A 17,982-nucleotide genomic window follows, 5' to 3' on the forward strand; every position below is an offset into this window, starting at 1 on the left:
TTTAAATTGCATTTTTGTTACCAAACTGAATTCCCTATGTTGTACCTTTTGAATGCATTAGTTTAGAACTGCTTTTAATTTCTTCCTTCCCCTGAGAGCCATTATATTTTCTCTTCTCAGCCTGATATTGGAGAAAAAAGAAACTGGCAGATGTGGTGTGTTCTTCTAGCTTGCTTCCTAGGGAAAAAATAGCATTAACTACAATACGCAGACTGTTATTCTGTGCATTTTTACAATTATTAAGTACTTTAAATAAACTTGGCTTCAAATATTGCCAAAAACAAGTAGAGTAAATCATTGTTCTTTGTTTCCTCCTGTTATGAGACTAGATGGGCATTTACTTATGTACTATTTTTCAGGCTATTATAGAATCTATTTGCAGAAATCTAGAGCAAATAGGTCCTTTTCTTTTTTAAAGTGTGTGTGTTTTTGTACCAGACATTTCAAATGATTCTTACAGTATATTATGCTTCAACTCCTGGTCTAGCTACATATAGTTTACAGCCTCATTTACTTTAATGTGCTACCTGAATAACATAATCATAGCTATAACTATGGTATAGGGCTGTAAGGTGCATGAACCACTAATGCTTTCTATTTAGATGACTTGTTCATAAAATGTTCTTTTAATAATAATGCTATAGCTATTATTAACTAGATGTCAAAAATCCAAAGAATGCTGTATCTTTTAAGGATGGCTTTTTTCTCTTCCACCTAAAATGTTTTACATTTAGTATTAACACCAAAGTTCCATGTATCTTATGTTCATAGAACCAAAGCACATGGATCTTATGTTCATAAGAACAAGAGTCTTGCCATGTATTCAAATTGGTTGACTTCTGTTTGTATGTGGTTATGTAACCTTGCTTTGCTGTTTCCTTTTCTTCAACAAGAAGACTTTTTTTTGAAAGAAATGATAATGCATAGAACAAAAAAGTTTATATCTAATGCATAAAAATTGCTTGCCTATATACCATAGTATATAGTAGTACTTGGTTTTGATTCCTTTTGTGAGGTCTATAGAATTATTTCATCCATAATTTCAAATTCCCTTAAAATCATTTATTTTTGTAAAAAAAAAATATACATTCTTTTAGGTTATTTGGCGTAACGGGAAATTGTGCTGCTTGCAGTAAGCTTATCCCTGCTTTCGAGATGGTGATGAGAGCCAAGGACAATGTTTACCACCTGGACTGCTTTGCATGTCAGCTTTGTAATCAAAGGTAAGAGAATTTTATTTGGGTTCCTAAAAGCAATAGAATAGTTCTGTTCTTGTTGTTATTTTTTAATACCAGAAATTATTTTACTGCTCTGAACTTAAAGGAATTATTTGAGTGTGTCTGTGTGCTATCAACATTCATTCAGTCTCAGGAATACCCAATTGATCTTATATTAAATACATTATATTACTTACATTTGTAAGAAGTTAATAAATTATCCCAATCCTTTTGTTATTCCTTTCCTTTTAAAAATGCCATCAGTACCTCAATAGCTTAAAGAATAATGGGCCTTAATTTCCTCATCTGTAAAATGGGAATGATAATAGCACCTAATTTTTTGGGTTCTCTTGAGGATAAAATGAGATAATTGTTAAGCACTTTTCAAATCTTAAATCATAATGTAAATGCTAGCTATGATCATTATCTTACTGGCGTAGTACTTCTGCAGTGGTAAGAGTAACCCTTCCCAGCTCTTTTGCCTTTTATGATTTTTGTTGGCCTCTTTACAAAATTATTCACAGTGAATCCCAACCAACTTCCTCAAGGCTTTGCTCTAGTTCTGAAATAAATTGCCAACAAAAGTTTTAGGGAAAGCAAACATTCTTAAGTACTTTTGGTATTTTAGTAAATAACAGTGGACACATAAGTTTTCTTTTACTGTAAAATATGGAAATGGTACCTGAAGAAGCTTACAGTCTAATGAAGACAATATGAATGTGTGTGTGTGTGTGTGTGTGTGTGTGTGAGAGAGAGAGAGACAGAGAGACAGAGAGATTATGAATGAGAGCATATGAGAGCATGTAGTGTGTGTACCTGCATGCATGTGCAAGGGAATCTTGAGGGGGAATAGCACTAGCAGTTTGTGAGACTTCAAAAGGGCTCACAAGGAACTTGAATATCAAGAAAAAACTATTTCCTGTAGATGATTATCTAATGTGAAACTGCCCATTTTAGCAAGGAATTTTAAAGTATAGTATAATGTTTCATATAATCCAGAGCTAGAAAAAAGCTTTATTTTCATGCTTTATATACTGCAAGTTATTTTGCTAAAGAACATTTATTTGATTTATATAAAGGACACATATCATCTTTAGCTTCTTCCTCCAAAATTTCACATATATATCTGAAGAATTTCAGTAAGTAGTCACATATGCCATTAAAATACACATTAAAGCAAGACATTTTTCTCCTAAGGGATAATTGGAAGGGCTCATCTTCCTACTCTGAAGAGTAGGTATTTTAACACTAGATCTTTAGATCCTTACAACCATGGATTATAACCTAAACATTTTTGGCTCAGACCCCCCCCAAAAATATCAAATATAGCTTATTTCCAAAAGGCATATTATTAATATACTTATAGTAGTTGCATTGATTTGTTACTTTGGTCTACTGATCTAAGGGTTAGCATCCCTATTCTAGCCATATTTTATACATAAAATTAAATCATCATACAAATATTAAACCCTACTTAAACTGTATTATGATACAAAATAATTGCAGGTTGTTAATGTTATTTACAAATCATGCATCAATTTTATTCTACCATAGAAATAAAAAATGCATTCACAATTAAGTCTCTCTCTCTCGTAGAACTCAGTGAAGTAAGACAAACACTCCTAAATTCTGACTCTCAAACTGTTCATATTCTTATTGCTGTAAAACACTACTCTAGTATCATTATGAAAGTACCTAATATATTTCTGTTGTCGCTTCATTTATTACATGCCATAAGGGGGCTGCATATCTTTAGTGTTGGTTATGCACAATTAGCACTTAGTTATTATCTTGTCACTTTAGTCCATACAAGACAAACTTCTTTAATGCAAGAAGTCAGCTAATCTTCATCAGTCAAGCAAAGCAGGCAATTTTTGTTACCCTGAATACAAAAGGTTTTCCATGTAGGTGATGCTTTTTTCCTAGAAGTTAGCTTGGAAAACTTATGTCTCCAATAAAACCATGATAATTCATGGTGCTCTGTTTTGGGCAGCCAAATAATTGTAATAATTTGTGTCTTTTCAAGTGAAACACAAGGCAAATTGGTAGTGATAGATAACTTTCCTTATGAGAAATTTTTTTTTGTTTTCTGAAATGAGATATTATAAATGTTGGGTAAAGTTATTTATCAGGTTTTTAATTCAAATATTTAATTTTAAATGTAATTAAAATGAAAATCTCCAACCATTAAAATCAGGTCATGCCTTTCAAGGCCTACTTGGCCCATTCACAAAATCCTCACTTTCAGAAACCTCTGTTTGCAAAGCTGTTACTTCTAGATATAGAAATATGTTCCATATTATCAAAGAAAGATGAATTAAAAATTTTATCTATGTGTTGAGTCTTCAAGAGGGAATATGTATATTGCTACAATTTCTTATACTCAAACATTTCTCTCCCTTAACTATAATATATAGCATTTCCTAAATTTAAATGAGTCAAAATATAATACAAAGATTTCAGTTAGTCTTTTTCTAATATCCTTTAGTATTTTGAATCTTTTGAACATTCATTAGGATTTGAGAAAAATCCAACATAATTGTATCTTTTAACATGTACCTAATGTGTCAGGAATGATAGAGAATAAAAAAAGAAATTGCAAATAAGGGGTTGACAGTTTACTTGGGGAAAGAAGACATCACACAGAAAAACTGTACAAGACAGTATAGTCAGGAAGCAAAATAAGTGGCAGAGTCTGTGCTATTTGAGAGATCAGTGTGTACTAAGGTCCATACTTATCATTGGAGTAGTCAGAAGACTTAATGGGCGATAGGTCTTCGAAGATGGAATGCTCCTTAGAGTAGGGATGACTTACTTATCCTGTACAATACCATGCACATAATGGGGCTTGATAAATGCTGAAAATTTAAATAGGAAGGGTGATGGAGGTTATTCCAGGGAAGTAGAAAAGAGTGAAGAAAACATGGTATAAACAGGGGACAGTGGGAGAAGTTTGTTTTAGGGACTCAGGGAAATAAAGCTAGAGAGCATCGGCTTACAATGTGCTTTGAATGGCAGGTTAAGCATTTTCACTATGATTTGAATGGCATTGTGGTTCTACTGGAGACCCCAAAGTCATGCCAGATAAACTTGATACAATTCAGTGAGTTCTTATAGAGCACTTATTATGTGCTTAGTGTTGGGAATATGAAGACAAAAATGCTTCTCCTTATATTGCCCTTACATTCCCTTCAAACATTAATCTTCTTAGAAGATTACTTTCAATAATATCCAGAATAGTTTAGGAGAGGTGTGGGAGTGTCTGGAGGTCATGAGGCTAGTTCATAAGCTATATAGTGATCCATGTAAAATGCGATAGTATTTATGAAGCACCTGGCACATGGTAGGTGCTTAATAAATGCTTCACTCCCCTCTTCTTCCACTGCCTTTGGTGATGAATGCCAAGACTAAGTAAGTGATGGCATGAAAATGCCGATAGGTATTTTGCAAATAGACGGATTATTTGTGGCCCACCTGTGGTAGAGCCTTCTGAGCTCCTATTGGTCTGATCAGCCATAGTTAGACACAATGTACCTTGACCCTGACATAGTGATGTTGTTTTGGTTCTCTTTGAGCACAAAGTACAACAGCCAACTTTGCAAATATAGAAATATTAAAGAGATCTCTGAAATCTGCTTGGCAGATAAAGTGCCCAGTATGCTCAGAGCCCTGATAAGTACAGGTGGAAGAAAGATTAAATAGAATCTAGTCCTTTCCCTGCAGTTAATAATCAAGTGAATCAAGTGATCACAATCTGAAAATAGTATGTGGTAGCATTAAAATCCTTTCCAGTTGTCTGTTACCCCGAGTGTCTACCTGAAACAGAACTACAGACAGAGAAGAGAATTGGATTCTACCTAACTGTTTTTAAAAGTGAAGGGTGGGACAGTTAAATTGCAATTGTCTGATTTAATTTGCCCTTGCCCTATTAGGAAAGTTAAGAGCTGTAGCCTATTAATGACCCTTTGAGAGGATGGTAATAATGAAAGTAAATCCCTTTGCCTAATTTTTTTCTGTAGCTTTCTTTTTGCTCTTACCAAACATAATCATGTACTTAATATGGAGGTGTTTATTATGTACACATTTTTAACCCATCAGAAAGTTCTCAATACTTTTATATGAATTCAGCTAAAAACTAAGCTACCAAAACAATGACAACAAAAAACATGGCTATAAGTCTTACATACTTTTGTATTATTGGCCCTGTAGGAAAAAAAAAGATAAATTATATTTTGGTCTCTAAGTATTTTGGGAATGAAGATAGTAAATTTTTTATCTGTTCCCAAGTTGTCAGGTTAGGGGTCTTTCCAGGGGTTTAATATAAAATTATTTTACATGGAACTGTATTCTGCAAAGTCTGTATTTCCTAATTTACTGTATCATATATTTTCAGTTATAAGAGCAATGACATTGATGTAATAAAAGATTAGCTTCATAATTTTAACATTCAAATGTGATTCCCAATATTTAAACCAATACTGGAGTGTTCAAATTACTTCATAAGTTCATATTTGAACTTTGATCTTTGTAGGCTTTCAGAGAGTATAAATATATAAATATGCAATGTGCTTTTATTACCCCTTTTAGGGCCCAGAGACTAGGTTCTGTCTCTTACTACCTGTGTGAACTTGGGCAAGTCACTTAATCTTACTATGTTAGACTAGAGAACTTCCAAGGTCCCTTTCCTCTCTAAATACGTGGTCCTATGATATCCATAGCAATGTACCCAGTTTTGTTCAGATGTTGAATAACATGTTGCAAAGCATGAGACAACATGGTGAAGTTGAGAACATTGTACTTGCAATCAGTACATACAGGTTGAGTCTCAGGTCATTTATTTTGAGCTTTAGTGCCTAGTTGTAAGGGAAGGGTAAATCATAATGCTTTGCAAATGTGAGGAATTGTTTATTGCTATGAAGACCTTATTACAATGACATACATTAATATATAATTGGAGAATAAAACTTTCATAGTCTGTAAAGGGGGAAAAGGTTTTTTTTAAAAGATAAAATGACAATTTGACTGGAGCAGTGGTTTTGATTGCTAATGTATTTTCATTTATCTTGATGTAAATTTGGTTATACTAATGTGAATTTTGTAACACTTTAGGGTTAGTAAGGGGATGAGAAGAGTATCTTTCTAGGATATTCATTTTAGTCTGGAAATAAACTCATAAAGAGTAAAGAAGAGTTTTAACGGCTTTTAACATGATTAGAAGTATTGATTTTATTAAGTAATTAATATTCAGTTCAGCAAGACATATAAATTGTTGGTTTTTAATTATGGTCTGTACATAGTGTGTATTCTATTTTGTTCCATCTCTGGGAAGATTTTGTTTTGGATGAAAATGAAATAGATATGTCTCCCAACCAAACATTTTTTTCTATTTTTGAATTAGGTTTAGTTAGCAGTATAATCTAAGACTAAGATTTATTTATGAAAGTAGCACTTCTTGCATCATTTAAAATTATCATATAATTTACAACTAGTAAAGGGAAGAAAAAAACCAAAAGCAAAGTGTTTAAAGTTCATTATATCAGCCTTGACCTCTAATAACGCCTGGATTTCAAGATCATTGCATAAGCTCTCCTTTCAATCAACAACATCAGCAGGCAGTAATCCTAGAGGAGGGGGGAAAATATACTCCATAAATAAACAGACCAATTTTCCTTTAAGAGGAAAAACTAATTCTTTTCATTCTACTTTTTTATTGTGCAATTCCCCCCTATCTACTTTAGTGTAAGGATAAATTTCCAAAACTACCCAGTTGGAAAATAAATGGGTTCATTGTTTGTCCAGCATTCCAATCTTTGCAAATGTAAATCAGTCCAACTGCTACTCATTGAAGCCTCCAACTTCACAAAACATTAAAGGGTAGCTTTCAATACACAATTTAATCTGACAATCCACTTAGATTTCTACTTGAACATCATTAGAAATTGACTGTCTGATAAAGAGAGGCCACTATCAAAGGTCAGTCAGGTCAACTTGTATAATTATATGTCTGTTATACTGGGTCAACTCTAGCAGACACTACTGTTTGAAGGTTAAATTGTTACAATTAAATACATATATAAACCTTTCCTCCACCCCCCACATAGCTACTGAGATGCTGTTTAAATCAGCTCTAAACACCATAAGCATTTATTTCTGACCCCATGGTGAGTAAAGAAAGTCTCATCATTTAGAAATCCTGCCACCACCTCCTGACAAAAAGCCTTTATTAAGAATATTATTGTCTAAAATAGATTAAAAATTGCTTTATGAAGTAAAATGCATAGTTAGCTAATAAAAATGGTTGGCTTTATTCATAGCAATGCTTTCTGTGTTAAACTCTGTTGTTTTAACTTGAAATACCCTAAGAAATGCCACTGTAAATTTTTCATAGTTGGTGAACTTGCCACAAACAAGGAATATTACCCTGCAGCATAATCTGTTAAAGGAGCTTTCATACTACAAACCTACTTTTTTCACTTATAAATCATTAAAATTTAATTGTTTTGACAAATAGAAAGTGTCAAAAGAGGCTTAATTTCTAATCGGCCTAGTTATTTTAGTATTTTTTTTCCTTTTTACAATGTGGATAAATGGAGAAAACAATATAAATGCTTTTATATTCTTTCTAGGAAAGCTATAAAGTTCTACTTGTTTTTCAAGTAAATAGTTTTTACATATGCTCACCCTAAATAAACCTGCCATACAAATATGGGCCTGCTGTGCAGACATCTTATCTCTAGGAATGATTTCTCTTAAGATTTAAGGTTAAAATTAGAAATAATCATGTAATGTTTCAGTAAAGTGCTAAATGGTCTCGTTGTGATAAAGCATTATCTAAGCCAAATTTCAGATTTATAGAATTATGTCATTGATATAGAACCATATTTTTAAACTGTGACTCTACAATGAAGTGGCCTTAAATCTGTCAAAAATGATTTTTTAAATATATTTTCAGATTTTGTGTCGGAGACAAATTTTTCTTAAAGAATAACATGATTCTTTGCCAGACGGACTATGAGGAGGGTTTGATGAAAGAAGGTTACGCACCCCAGGTTCGCTGATCTATCAACGTCACCCCACTAAGAATACAAAGCACTACATTCTTTTATCTTTTTTGCTCAAAAATGTATATAAGAATTGACACAGGAACTTATTCGATAGCGTAGATATAGAGAAAACAGGATGATCGTGTGGAATAAAAGGCGGACTGCAACTGTATGTAGTGAAATTGCTCCCGTTCAGAGTTGAATGTTTATTATTAAAAAAAAAACAAAAGGTAATGTACATATCGTCAGATTCTCTTGCTTGCTCTTTGTTTTGTGTCATTTGGCATGAGATGTTTATTTTGGACTATTGTATATAATGTATTGTAATATTTGAAGCACAAATGTAATACAGTTTTATTGTGTTACCATTTGTGTTTTGTTTTGCTTCTTTGTATTGTTGCATTTAGTACAATCAGTGTTTAAACTTATTGTATATTTATGCTTTCTGTATCTACCAGCTATTTTAAATGAGCTGTAACTTTCTATTAAAAAAATTAAAGGGTAAATCCCAGTAAATGCTACGCACATAGATAAAGCAAGTCTATCTATGTTAAATATTTAAGAAAACAAAAGTATTCTAGCAGCATCCACTACTACTGCCACTATGATGAAGGGTCTGTCAGTGTTTTCATTATAAGGCCCCTATTTTCAGGGGCTTGAAGATCAGCTTTTAAAAAAATGCATAAAAGTTTCCTCTAAGAGTAATTTTATTTTTTTGTCAACTTGGAAAAAGTGGCATTTTTAGAATATATCTTTAAATCATGAAAGTACTTATTAATGATTTCAAATTCTTCTGCTCAACCTTCTTAATATGTTTCATGATTTTTGCCAGCCTTTAGTCCCCTCACAAACTAGTGCCTTTGGTTGTCATGTATTTTTTTCCCAAAGGGTTAATTTAGAAAAATGTTACTGCCCCAGTGTAGTAACTTTGAAAAAGATCAAAGTTCTTGTAAAAACTTTAAGCAACATGTTATCCTTGATTTTTCCACACAATATGAGGTCTTTTAAAAATATTTAGAATTGCACATAAATTTGCTGAATTCTTATTTCTATACAGCATAGCCATGGCATACACTCAGCAGTGTTACTTGTGTCTCAGAACTGGATAATGTCTATTAAGACCAACTGAAAGAAGAGAAACAAAGATTGGATAAAACACTATAAAATCGGTTATATTTTATTCTGCATTCTACCATCCTTTTAACGTTCCCAACTGAGCACTTTTAAACTTGTTCCTCACACTCCCAACTGCTTTTATTTAAGTTTAAAGCAACTATTCACTCAAAATTCATCACAGAGACACTGGAAATCTGTCATTACTTTTTTTAGGAATGAAATATTATTTCTAGGCTTACCTCATAGTTTGCAAGTGAGCAGGTTTATAGAAGACAGAACAATTATGGAAGATGTGAAGACATGATCTCCTCTTGGGTGGGATTCACTCCATTCAGTCACTAAAGCTGTTCTCACACAGGCACAATGAAGCATATAATTTGCGAAAGCAAATGCGGTGCTATTAACATTTTGTTTTTGTTTTGCTGTGCCTATAGAGTGAACTTAGGTTTTCCAGTGATTTTACAAAGATGTTTTGTCCTACAGGTATACAAAGAATGGAAGTTAAGGGTAATGAATGCAGCTTATATCTGTTTTGTTTTGCTTTGTTTTAGTCAAAAGTGTATTTTCCGACTGCTAGTCTGGATGTGAGGTATTTGAGAACTTGAATTTAAAGCAAAGCTTCATAATCAGTGTGCATTTAAATCTGGAGGAAATATACACGTGTACACATTTTCTCAATACTTGCCAAAGGTTATTTTCAAGAGAAGTTAATGCTTTGGAAAATGAAGATAAGCATTTTAATGATATTTCATAGTACATGGATTTATACATTGAATATCACAAAAGTGTAATTAGTATGGAGACTAAAATTCCAGATGAAAGTTACTTACTTTATGAAGAGAGATGCTTTTATCAAAAAAAAGAAAGAAGTGGCTTTCATGATATTACCATGTCATTCTTGTTGGAGAGTTATTTGAGGTGAGATTAAATCTAATATACAAGGGACTTTTAAAATGTAATTTATTTTGCATATTGTTAATATATCAAAATACCTAAGGTACATTGTGAGCAAGCTTCATCTTGTTGTAGAAGGCATTCCTGTAGTGGATGGATGGTTGGACTAGATGGCCTCTCGGGTCTCTTCTGATTCTATCATATCACTGCCACTCAAAGTCCTCACTACCAAAAGGCCGAACTTATTTCTACTTTTTACTTCTTTTCTAGTACTTCAAAAATTCTTATAAGGAAAGTAGATGTACTGGATTATTCATTATTATACCCTTATTATGAATAAATTAAGATCTTAATCTTAGAGATTTGATTTCAGAGAATTTACACATCCACCCTGAACCTATAATGGTGACTTTTTTCTTAACCTTGTGCAGCCAGGATGTCTACAATACACTATTCAGATTCACTGGATTGTGGCAAGTTTTCTTCTTTACTTTGTACTGTATAGATTTCACATTACACTTCATTTTCCAAATCCTCCAGTACTAGAACCAACTTAGATTATTTTTAAAGAAGAAAAGTTCCATTCACAACATATTTCTTATAAAATTTTATGTTGAAGGATCAGGGAAGCTCCACTGCTCAAGAACACTGACCAAGTTTTAAGCTGAAATGTTTGTAATTTTACTTTCATCTTGCTTAATAAATATCTTCTGATCTCTTTCATCCATTTTTATACTTGGATTTATGCTTTTAATAAAAAGGTTATAACACTGCTTCAATTGCATTTAATTGTCAGAATGTTAGATGATCTATAGAAACCTTAAACTAAGCCTATGGAAGAGGACGAAGATGCTTCAATGCATTTACATGCTTATGGTGTGGGTTAGTGTGGACAGATAAAGTTTTCCCACAGTATTATATTTAGTATCTCAGGAATAGATGGCTTTATATAGTAGGGGGAAATTGTCAAAACTGAAGAGCATAACTACTGGGCAAAATTTTATACCCATAATTGTAACCAATTCATTTTGAATGTGTTGATTGTTTTACTGTCAACATAAGATTATTCATTTTATTTAATGAATTAAGAAAAAAACAACTAAATTCCAGGGTGTGGGTTTTTTTTTCCAAATAAGTTGTTGCTTAAATGAAGCAAAGCATATACAAGTAAAATTATAATGCTGGTGGTTATTGGTTTTTTTGTGGGGAGGGGAGTTAAAAGTATGTGGTTATTCACTTAAGCAGTTAGAGAAATTATAGGGCCCAAACCTATTTAGTTAGTGTTCACTTAAGTAAATTTCATTACAATCTGTGATTTTCTTGTAATAGGCTATAAACGGAGCAGTAACTAGGAATTTTTTCACATGTGGAAAGAAGTAGAAAATGCAGTCTCAGTTGGTGGAGGAATGGGGTGGCACCAGTGAGGGGAAGGGGAAAGAGGTACTTCAAATCATCTAGTACCTTCCAATCCAATAGGCATTTAAAAATGTGCAAGGCACTGGGGGTACAAAGACACATGAGATAGTCCTTTTCTCCAGGAGTTTCCTTCTGGGGGAAGGGAGGATACAACACATAACTAGGTAAGCATATACATGATCATTTGAAGGAAAGAATAAGTAGCAGGATCAGGAAAGGCTTACTGTAGGAAATGACCCATGAGCCATTTGAAATGAAGGATTCTAAGAGGTGGAGATAGGAGAAAGGGCACCTCAGCCATGGGAGCAATCTGTGCCAAGACACAGGAGCAAGAAATGGAATGGCCAATTTATGAGACAGCAAGTAGGTTCATTGGCTGGTACCCAGAGGGAAGAAGAGTGACGTGAAATCCACCTTGAAAGATAGATGGGACTTGGGTCGTAGACATTTTAAAATATTAAGATGAGATTGTATTTTATCCTAAAGGTCTTAGGGAGCCACGGGATGTTATTGAGTAATCAGATAGCTATTAAGCTTTGCAAAGGTTATTTTTGGTTTTGTGGTAAGGATGACCTCATAAGAGGAAAGGCAGAGAACTGGAAGTCCAATTAGGTTTTTCAGTTGGTTTGATAAGAAGTGATGAGGGCCTAAATTGGTAGAGAGATAGCTGTCAGTGTGGAGAGGTGGTTGATGTAGGAATTGTGGAAGCAAGAGCAAAAAAAAAAAAACCTTTGCAACAATTTTCATTCTAGGTGTTTAGAGAGATAAGAATTGAGAACAATGTCAGGATTGTTGGTGGTGAACATGGGTGGTTTGAAGAATTGTAGTGTCCTCAACAGAAACAGGCAAGTTTAGAGGAAGGGTGGTCCTATGGAGTGACAAATGTTATTTTAAGTAGGTTGTCCCACATGTGGGACGATCATTTGAACACATCTAATAGAAGGCTCATAATTAGTGCTGGATATATAGAATCATAGATTGCAATCTGAAAGAGACCTTAGAAGTCGTCTATAGTACTTCAGTACCCTCATTTTTAGAAAAAGGCAAAACTGAGGCCCAGAGAGCTCAAGCTCACACAGGCAGTGTCAGAGGTCTGGGAATCATCTTAAAAGAGATGAATACTAAGGATGTAGAAAGAAATGTCAGATTTTTGTTGTATCCTTTGCATACTCCATATCTTGCCTGTGGTTTTATGCAGACTGTCCCCCAATGCACCCCACCTATACTTCTACCTCTTAGAATCCCTAGTGTTGATTTGTCCCTTTGAGGCTTAGCTCCTACATGAGGCTTTTTATGATCCCCTAGCCTAGTTGCTAATGTCTCATTGCTCTTTGTATTTTTATATTGATTTATCTATGTTCCCTTTGTTCACTTTCCTTCCATGACCCCAATCCCCAGAATATAAATTCCTTGAGGACAAGGACTACAGTTATACCTTCCACATCGCAACTTAGATATGTTGCAGGTCCACTTAAGAAATAAGTTTTGCAGGGGGGAGTTTTGCAGAAGCAATAAACACCACACAAAGGCCAGCAGATGACACAGAGCCTATGACCAAATACTTAACCCAAATTTTGCAATAGGGTACCATAAACACCCCATAAAAGAAAAAGAATCAGAATTCTCTGGTTTCCAAGGGAAGACTAAAAATTTTACTCAGATTTTCCACATCTTGGGGGCCATACCGCTAACTCATGATATGGAAAGGATAACTATTTCATTTAACAGAGTCTAGCATAGGGAACTTCCAGTTGAGGAAATTCCTTTCTTCCCATACAGGTCATCATGGAGAGCACCACTGTAATTTGTAGTCTTAGAGAACTACCCAGAGCACTTTAGAGTTCAGTAACTTGCCTAAAGTCATACACAAGATGGAACTTCTCCAAGAAAAACTCTGTCATGCTGCCTTGCCCATATTAAACACTGAAAGGATGGCTGAATTAAAAAATACAAGGTGTTCCCATATATAGGGAGCAGGGCATGGATAATGATCTAGGAAAGGAACCTGGACTGATCAGACATCAAGGAAGAGAAACAGGAGAGAATGAAAACCAGAGATGATCAGTGTTATCAAATGCTGCAGAGAGGTCAGGAAAAAATAAGCCCTCAGAGAAGGTTATTAGATTTAATAACAGTGATCTTTGATCATCCATCCTCCATTACACCTCTGTTTATCTTTTTATCATCTCCCTAACACCATATTCATTCATATCCACACCTTTGTTTATACACTCAACTCAGATTAGTGGTGTGTCATTTTTCTTACTCTCCCATGTGTATAAAGCAGAAATTTTAATACTGACCTTAGTTCCCATTCTTCCAGGAAGCCTTCCCTGACCATTCCAATCCAACCAGCAAGCATTTATTGCCTACTATTTGCCAGACACTGTCCAAGTTCCTGGGCTACAAGGACAAAATTGCCCCCCAATACCTTATGTTTTCTTGGGGAAGATGTGTATGTAAACAAGTATATACAAAGTATATAAAAAGTAAGTTAGGGAGAGAGAGCAAGGTGAAGGACATTAAGAAAGGCTTCATGTATATGTCACTTGAGGCGAGTTAAAGGAAATGAGGTATTCTAAGAGGTGAAGGTGAAGTATCCTTAATTGTCTAATATTTTCATAAATATTAATTGTGTATGCTTCATTAGCAAAGAGAACACTTACATTTTCTTTGAACCCTTCTAATGTCTTCTGTCTGCTACATAGTATCTGATACATGGAAGAAGCCTTCAGATTCAACTCACAATGGAAAATTAAAAAAAAATAATCTAGGAGAGACCAGTGTTCTAGAATACTGAGTTTTGAACTCAGATTGCAAGTGCTTGAGCATTGAGTGGGAAAGAAAGGTGGTGGCAAAATATAGAGATGTCTTTTTAGAGGAATTGGGCTGTAAAAAGTGAGAGCAAGGTAAACGTGTATATATGCTAATATAGGTATGTATATATAGAGACAGAAAATGCATGAGAGCACTTGAAAGGTTTCTAACTCACATATCGTCTCAATTCGTCCTTTGTTTCAGTCCTGTAAGGTAGGTGCTATTATTTCCTCCAATTTCCAGGTCAGGAATCTGGGTCTCCTCCTTCCTCCAACCCTACACACCATATTTATACTGCAAGTGAGTAGTCATCCTGACTCCCAGTCTAGAATTTTATTGATCATGCCACCCTGGATGACAGGCAAAATGGCTCTGGGAGGGTAATAACACAGGGAAGACAGGACCACCAACACTTCAAACTCCTTTGGCAAACTAGGTTCATTCCATGACCTACCTGCCCTTCAGAAAGCCACACCCCTCATCCAATGGGCCCTTTTCAAATGTCTTCATGCTTATGTATATTCTTCCCAACTTCTAGTAATGAGTATATATTTAGCATGTCATGGATATAAAAACCTAGGAAAATCTCAAGAGATCAGCCGGCAGATGAAGAAGACATGTGTCAGGCATCTTCTCTTTCTGGGCCCACTATGCTGAAACATCTAATCCCGAAGTGGGGCACACAGATGGGAGTGTCAGGGTGTACTCCTTGCAGCTTTGGCTATGTATGACTTTCTCTTACAAAGACATTAAGAAATGCTGCTGCTGCTGGTCATGATGATGACGATGAGTGAGTGAGCTGTTTTAAGTGATGGTGATATTCATTAAGGCAATGGAAAGAAAAGTATTACTCCATTGTCCAACAAAGTGTGAGGCTTGTGGAAGTAGGGAAAAGATACTTACATATCTCTGATACCTTTCGATACCTTTTTAAAGCATCTTTACATTGATGCACATTCTTTTCAAACCACCCAATAATGAGTATATATTTACCATGTCTTGGTTATGGAAGCTTAGGAAAATCTCAATTTATTCAGAGAATTTTCCCACAAATTATTCATTAACTCAGTAACGCAAAAAAAGATCAAAGAGAAAAGGAATCAACCTTATTTTGATTACAACGTAGCCTTTATAAATGGAGCTACTTCCTTTTAGTGACTCTTTGCAACTGGCTCATTATTCAGCTGAAAACAGTATCATATTTAACACATAACTATAGGTAATAATAGCTAGCTAGCTAATGATAGCTAGAATTTATATAATGCTTTTAGCATTTGCAAAGCACTTTACATATGTAATTTCATGTGATTTTGTGTGATTAGCTTCATAAATGAAAAATATGGGAAATATATTACACATAAGGGTTTATATAGTGTCAGAAATAAGAGACAAGCCGCCCTGGACCCAAAGATTTTGCCACAGCTTTCTTGTATAGCTCAAATGATAAAAGTTTAATGCATTTCTAGTTATTAAAAGGTTTTGTTTTTTACATGTCTAGTAAAGGTTAAACCTTCCACATAGAAACACTGTTCATAGACTTACAAATTCCACTCTGCTTTGAAATTCCCCATGTTTTAATCTGCCACTTTCCTGAAGTTAGTATAATTTGCTTAACATCACTATTGAAACCTCCCTTGTACCATTAAGTTTTTACTTATGGAGTTGGGGATAAGGTATAATATGGAGAGAAAGCTTTCAAAAATTTGATATTTACAAAATGAACAGGTTCCATACTTAGCACATAGCACTCAAAGTTTGTTGACTAACTGTCTGACTAAAGTTGCTCCACTATGTTGTTATGGTAAATGCCATAATAATACCTTTTAATATAATCAGAATAGAAACATTGGTTAGCCTATAGCAGAAGTTAACAGTTAAACTCAATTTTTGTTTTAATTTAACTTTGTTTAATTTTAATTTAAAATATTTATTTTAAAAATAAAAATGTAAGTCCAATGATACACATAGTTGAGATTACAAGTCACAGAATATATAAAAGTATAAGACTGAAGAAGTTTTAGGTCATCTAGGTGTTATATATTTAAGTTCAGATCATCGTAATCAAAAGTGAACTGGGAATCAAATGTACTTTTTCACCATTGGTATTTTGGGCTGGACTTGAACAGCCATGAAATCTGTATGACACATTTCTTCACTATAAACAATTCCCTACTTTGAGATTGGTGACTTACTAATTCATTCAGTCCCTACAAGATATCACTTCCTGTGTGTGTGTATGTATGTATGTATGTATGTATGTGTGTGTATATATATATATATATATATATATATATATATATATATATATATATACACACACACATACATATGTGCTATCTTATCCTGTAAGACTTTTGTGTATATATTCCAGGGGTCCACCCAATGTACTGGGTACCCACCTTCTAGTTTTCTTGACAATGAATGGGTGCCAATGTAAGTTGTACATATATTGCTCTGGCCACTCGACTAATCTTATTTTCAGCTATATAGGACTGAATATATACATACATGTGGTATCTGTATAATGTATGTCCTCCATACATGTGTAGATACACACATATACAGACCCACCATCAAACCTATTATCCTACAGTAGACATTTTTGAGCTTGTCTAGGACTCTGAATCCTGAACAGGAAAGAGAATAATTGAACTATTACCTTCATTTAGGAAAACTATAAAGTCACTCTTTATGTAGCCTAAGTTACCATTAGAATTGCTAATATGACGTATATGGTACATCAAAGTTCTGACTAAAAGATTTCTCTGCTAGGGAAATACTCCAAGAAGGTCAAAATCATAAAGAAGGATCCCCAGATACAACAAAATATTTGTAGCAGCAGTTTTTGAGATAGAAGAGATTTTAAACAAAGTAGATATTCATCTGTTTGGGAATGGTTAAACAAACTATGGATCATACGTAAAAATGAAGTATGACTATATTGTAAGAAGTGGTGAAAATGAGGAAAGCGTGGAATGCCGTATAAATGATTACAAAGTGAAGTATAACCAGGAAAAGAATGAGCAAAGTAACAACATAAATGGAAGGAAAAGAATATTGGACTGAACTATGTATAATTATAATTATTGACTTTGTCCCAAGTGAAAAAAAAGAGAAAATGAACCTTCCCTCCTTCTTTGTAGAGGTGGGGGACTATGAGTGTACTTTGCAATATTATATGCACTGGCAGACTTGGTTGATGTACTTATTAGTTTTTCCTAAATCGCTATCCTCACCCCCTTTTTTGTTCTTTTGTAATTGGCTTATGCCACAGCACAGCAAAATTATCTGGGTGCTTTTTTGTTTTTGGTTTTTTAGCTTCTTCCATTTTTATTTAACTTGAAAAGGGGAAACATGAAAAAGGAAAGAGCTATTTCTTCCCAGAATATACCTTTCTCCTCCAACTATGTGGCACCAGGGCTTGACTTTCTCTTACCCCATCCCTTCTCTTATACCAATTTTTGTTCTTCCCATTGGAA

At 34.1% G+C, this 17,982-nt stretch overlaps 1 protein-coding gene across 1 annotated transcript in view; it reads left to right on the forward strand.

The window, feature by feature from the left end:
• The window catches only part of LMO3 (LIM domain only 3), a 66,359-nt gene extending 57,731 nt beyond the window's left edge, over window positions 1-8,628 (forward strand). Inside the window, 2 exon segments of the mRNA XM_036758578.1 lie at window positions 1,098-1,223; window positions 8,170-8,628. Of these exon segments, the coding sequence (XP_036614473.1) occupies window positions 1,098-1,223; window positions 8,170-8,275 (232 nt within the window). The 3' untranslated portion in view covers window positions 8,276-8,628.
• Window positions 8,629-17,982: the final 9,354 nt, after the last annotated feature.

This window comes from Trichosurus vulpecula, chromosome 5, assembly GCF_011100635.1.
Source record: "Trichosurus vulpecula isolate mTriVul1 chromosome 5, mTriVul1.pri, whole genome shotgun sequence".
NCBI lineage: Eukaryota > Metazoa > Chordata > Mammalia > Diprotodontia > Phalangeridae > Trichosurus > Trichosurus vulpecula.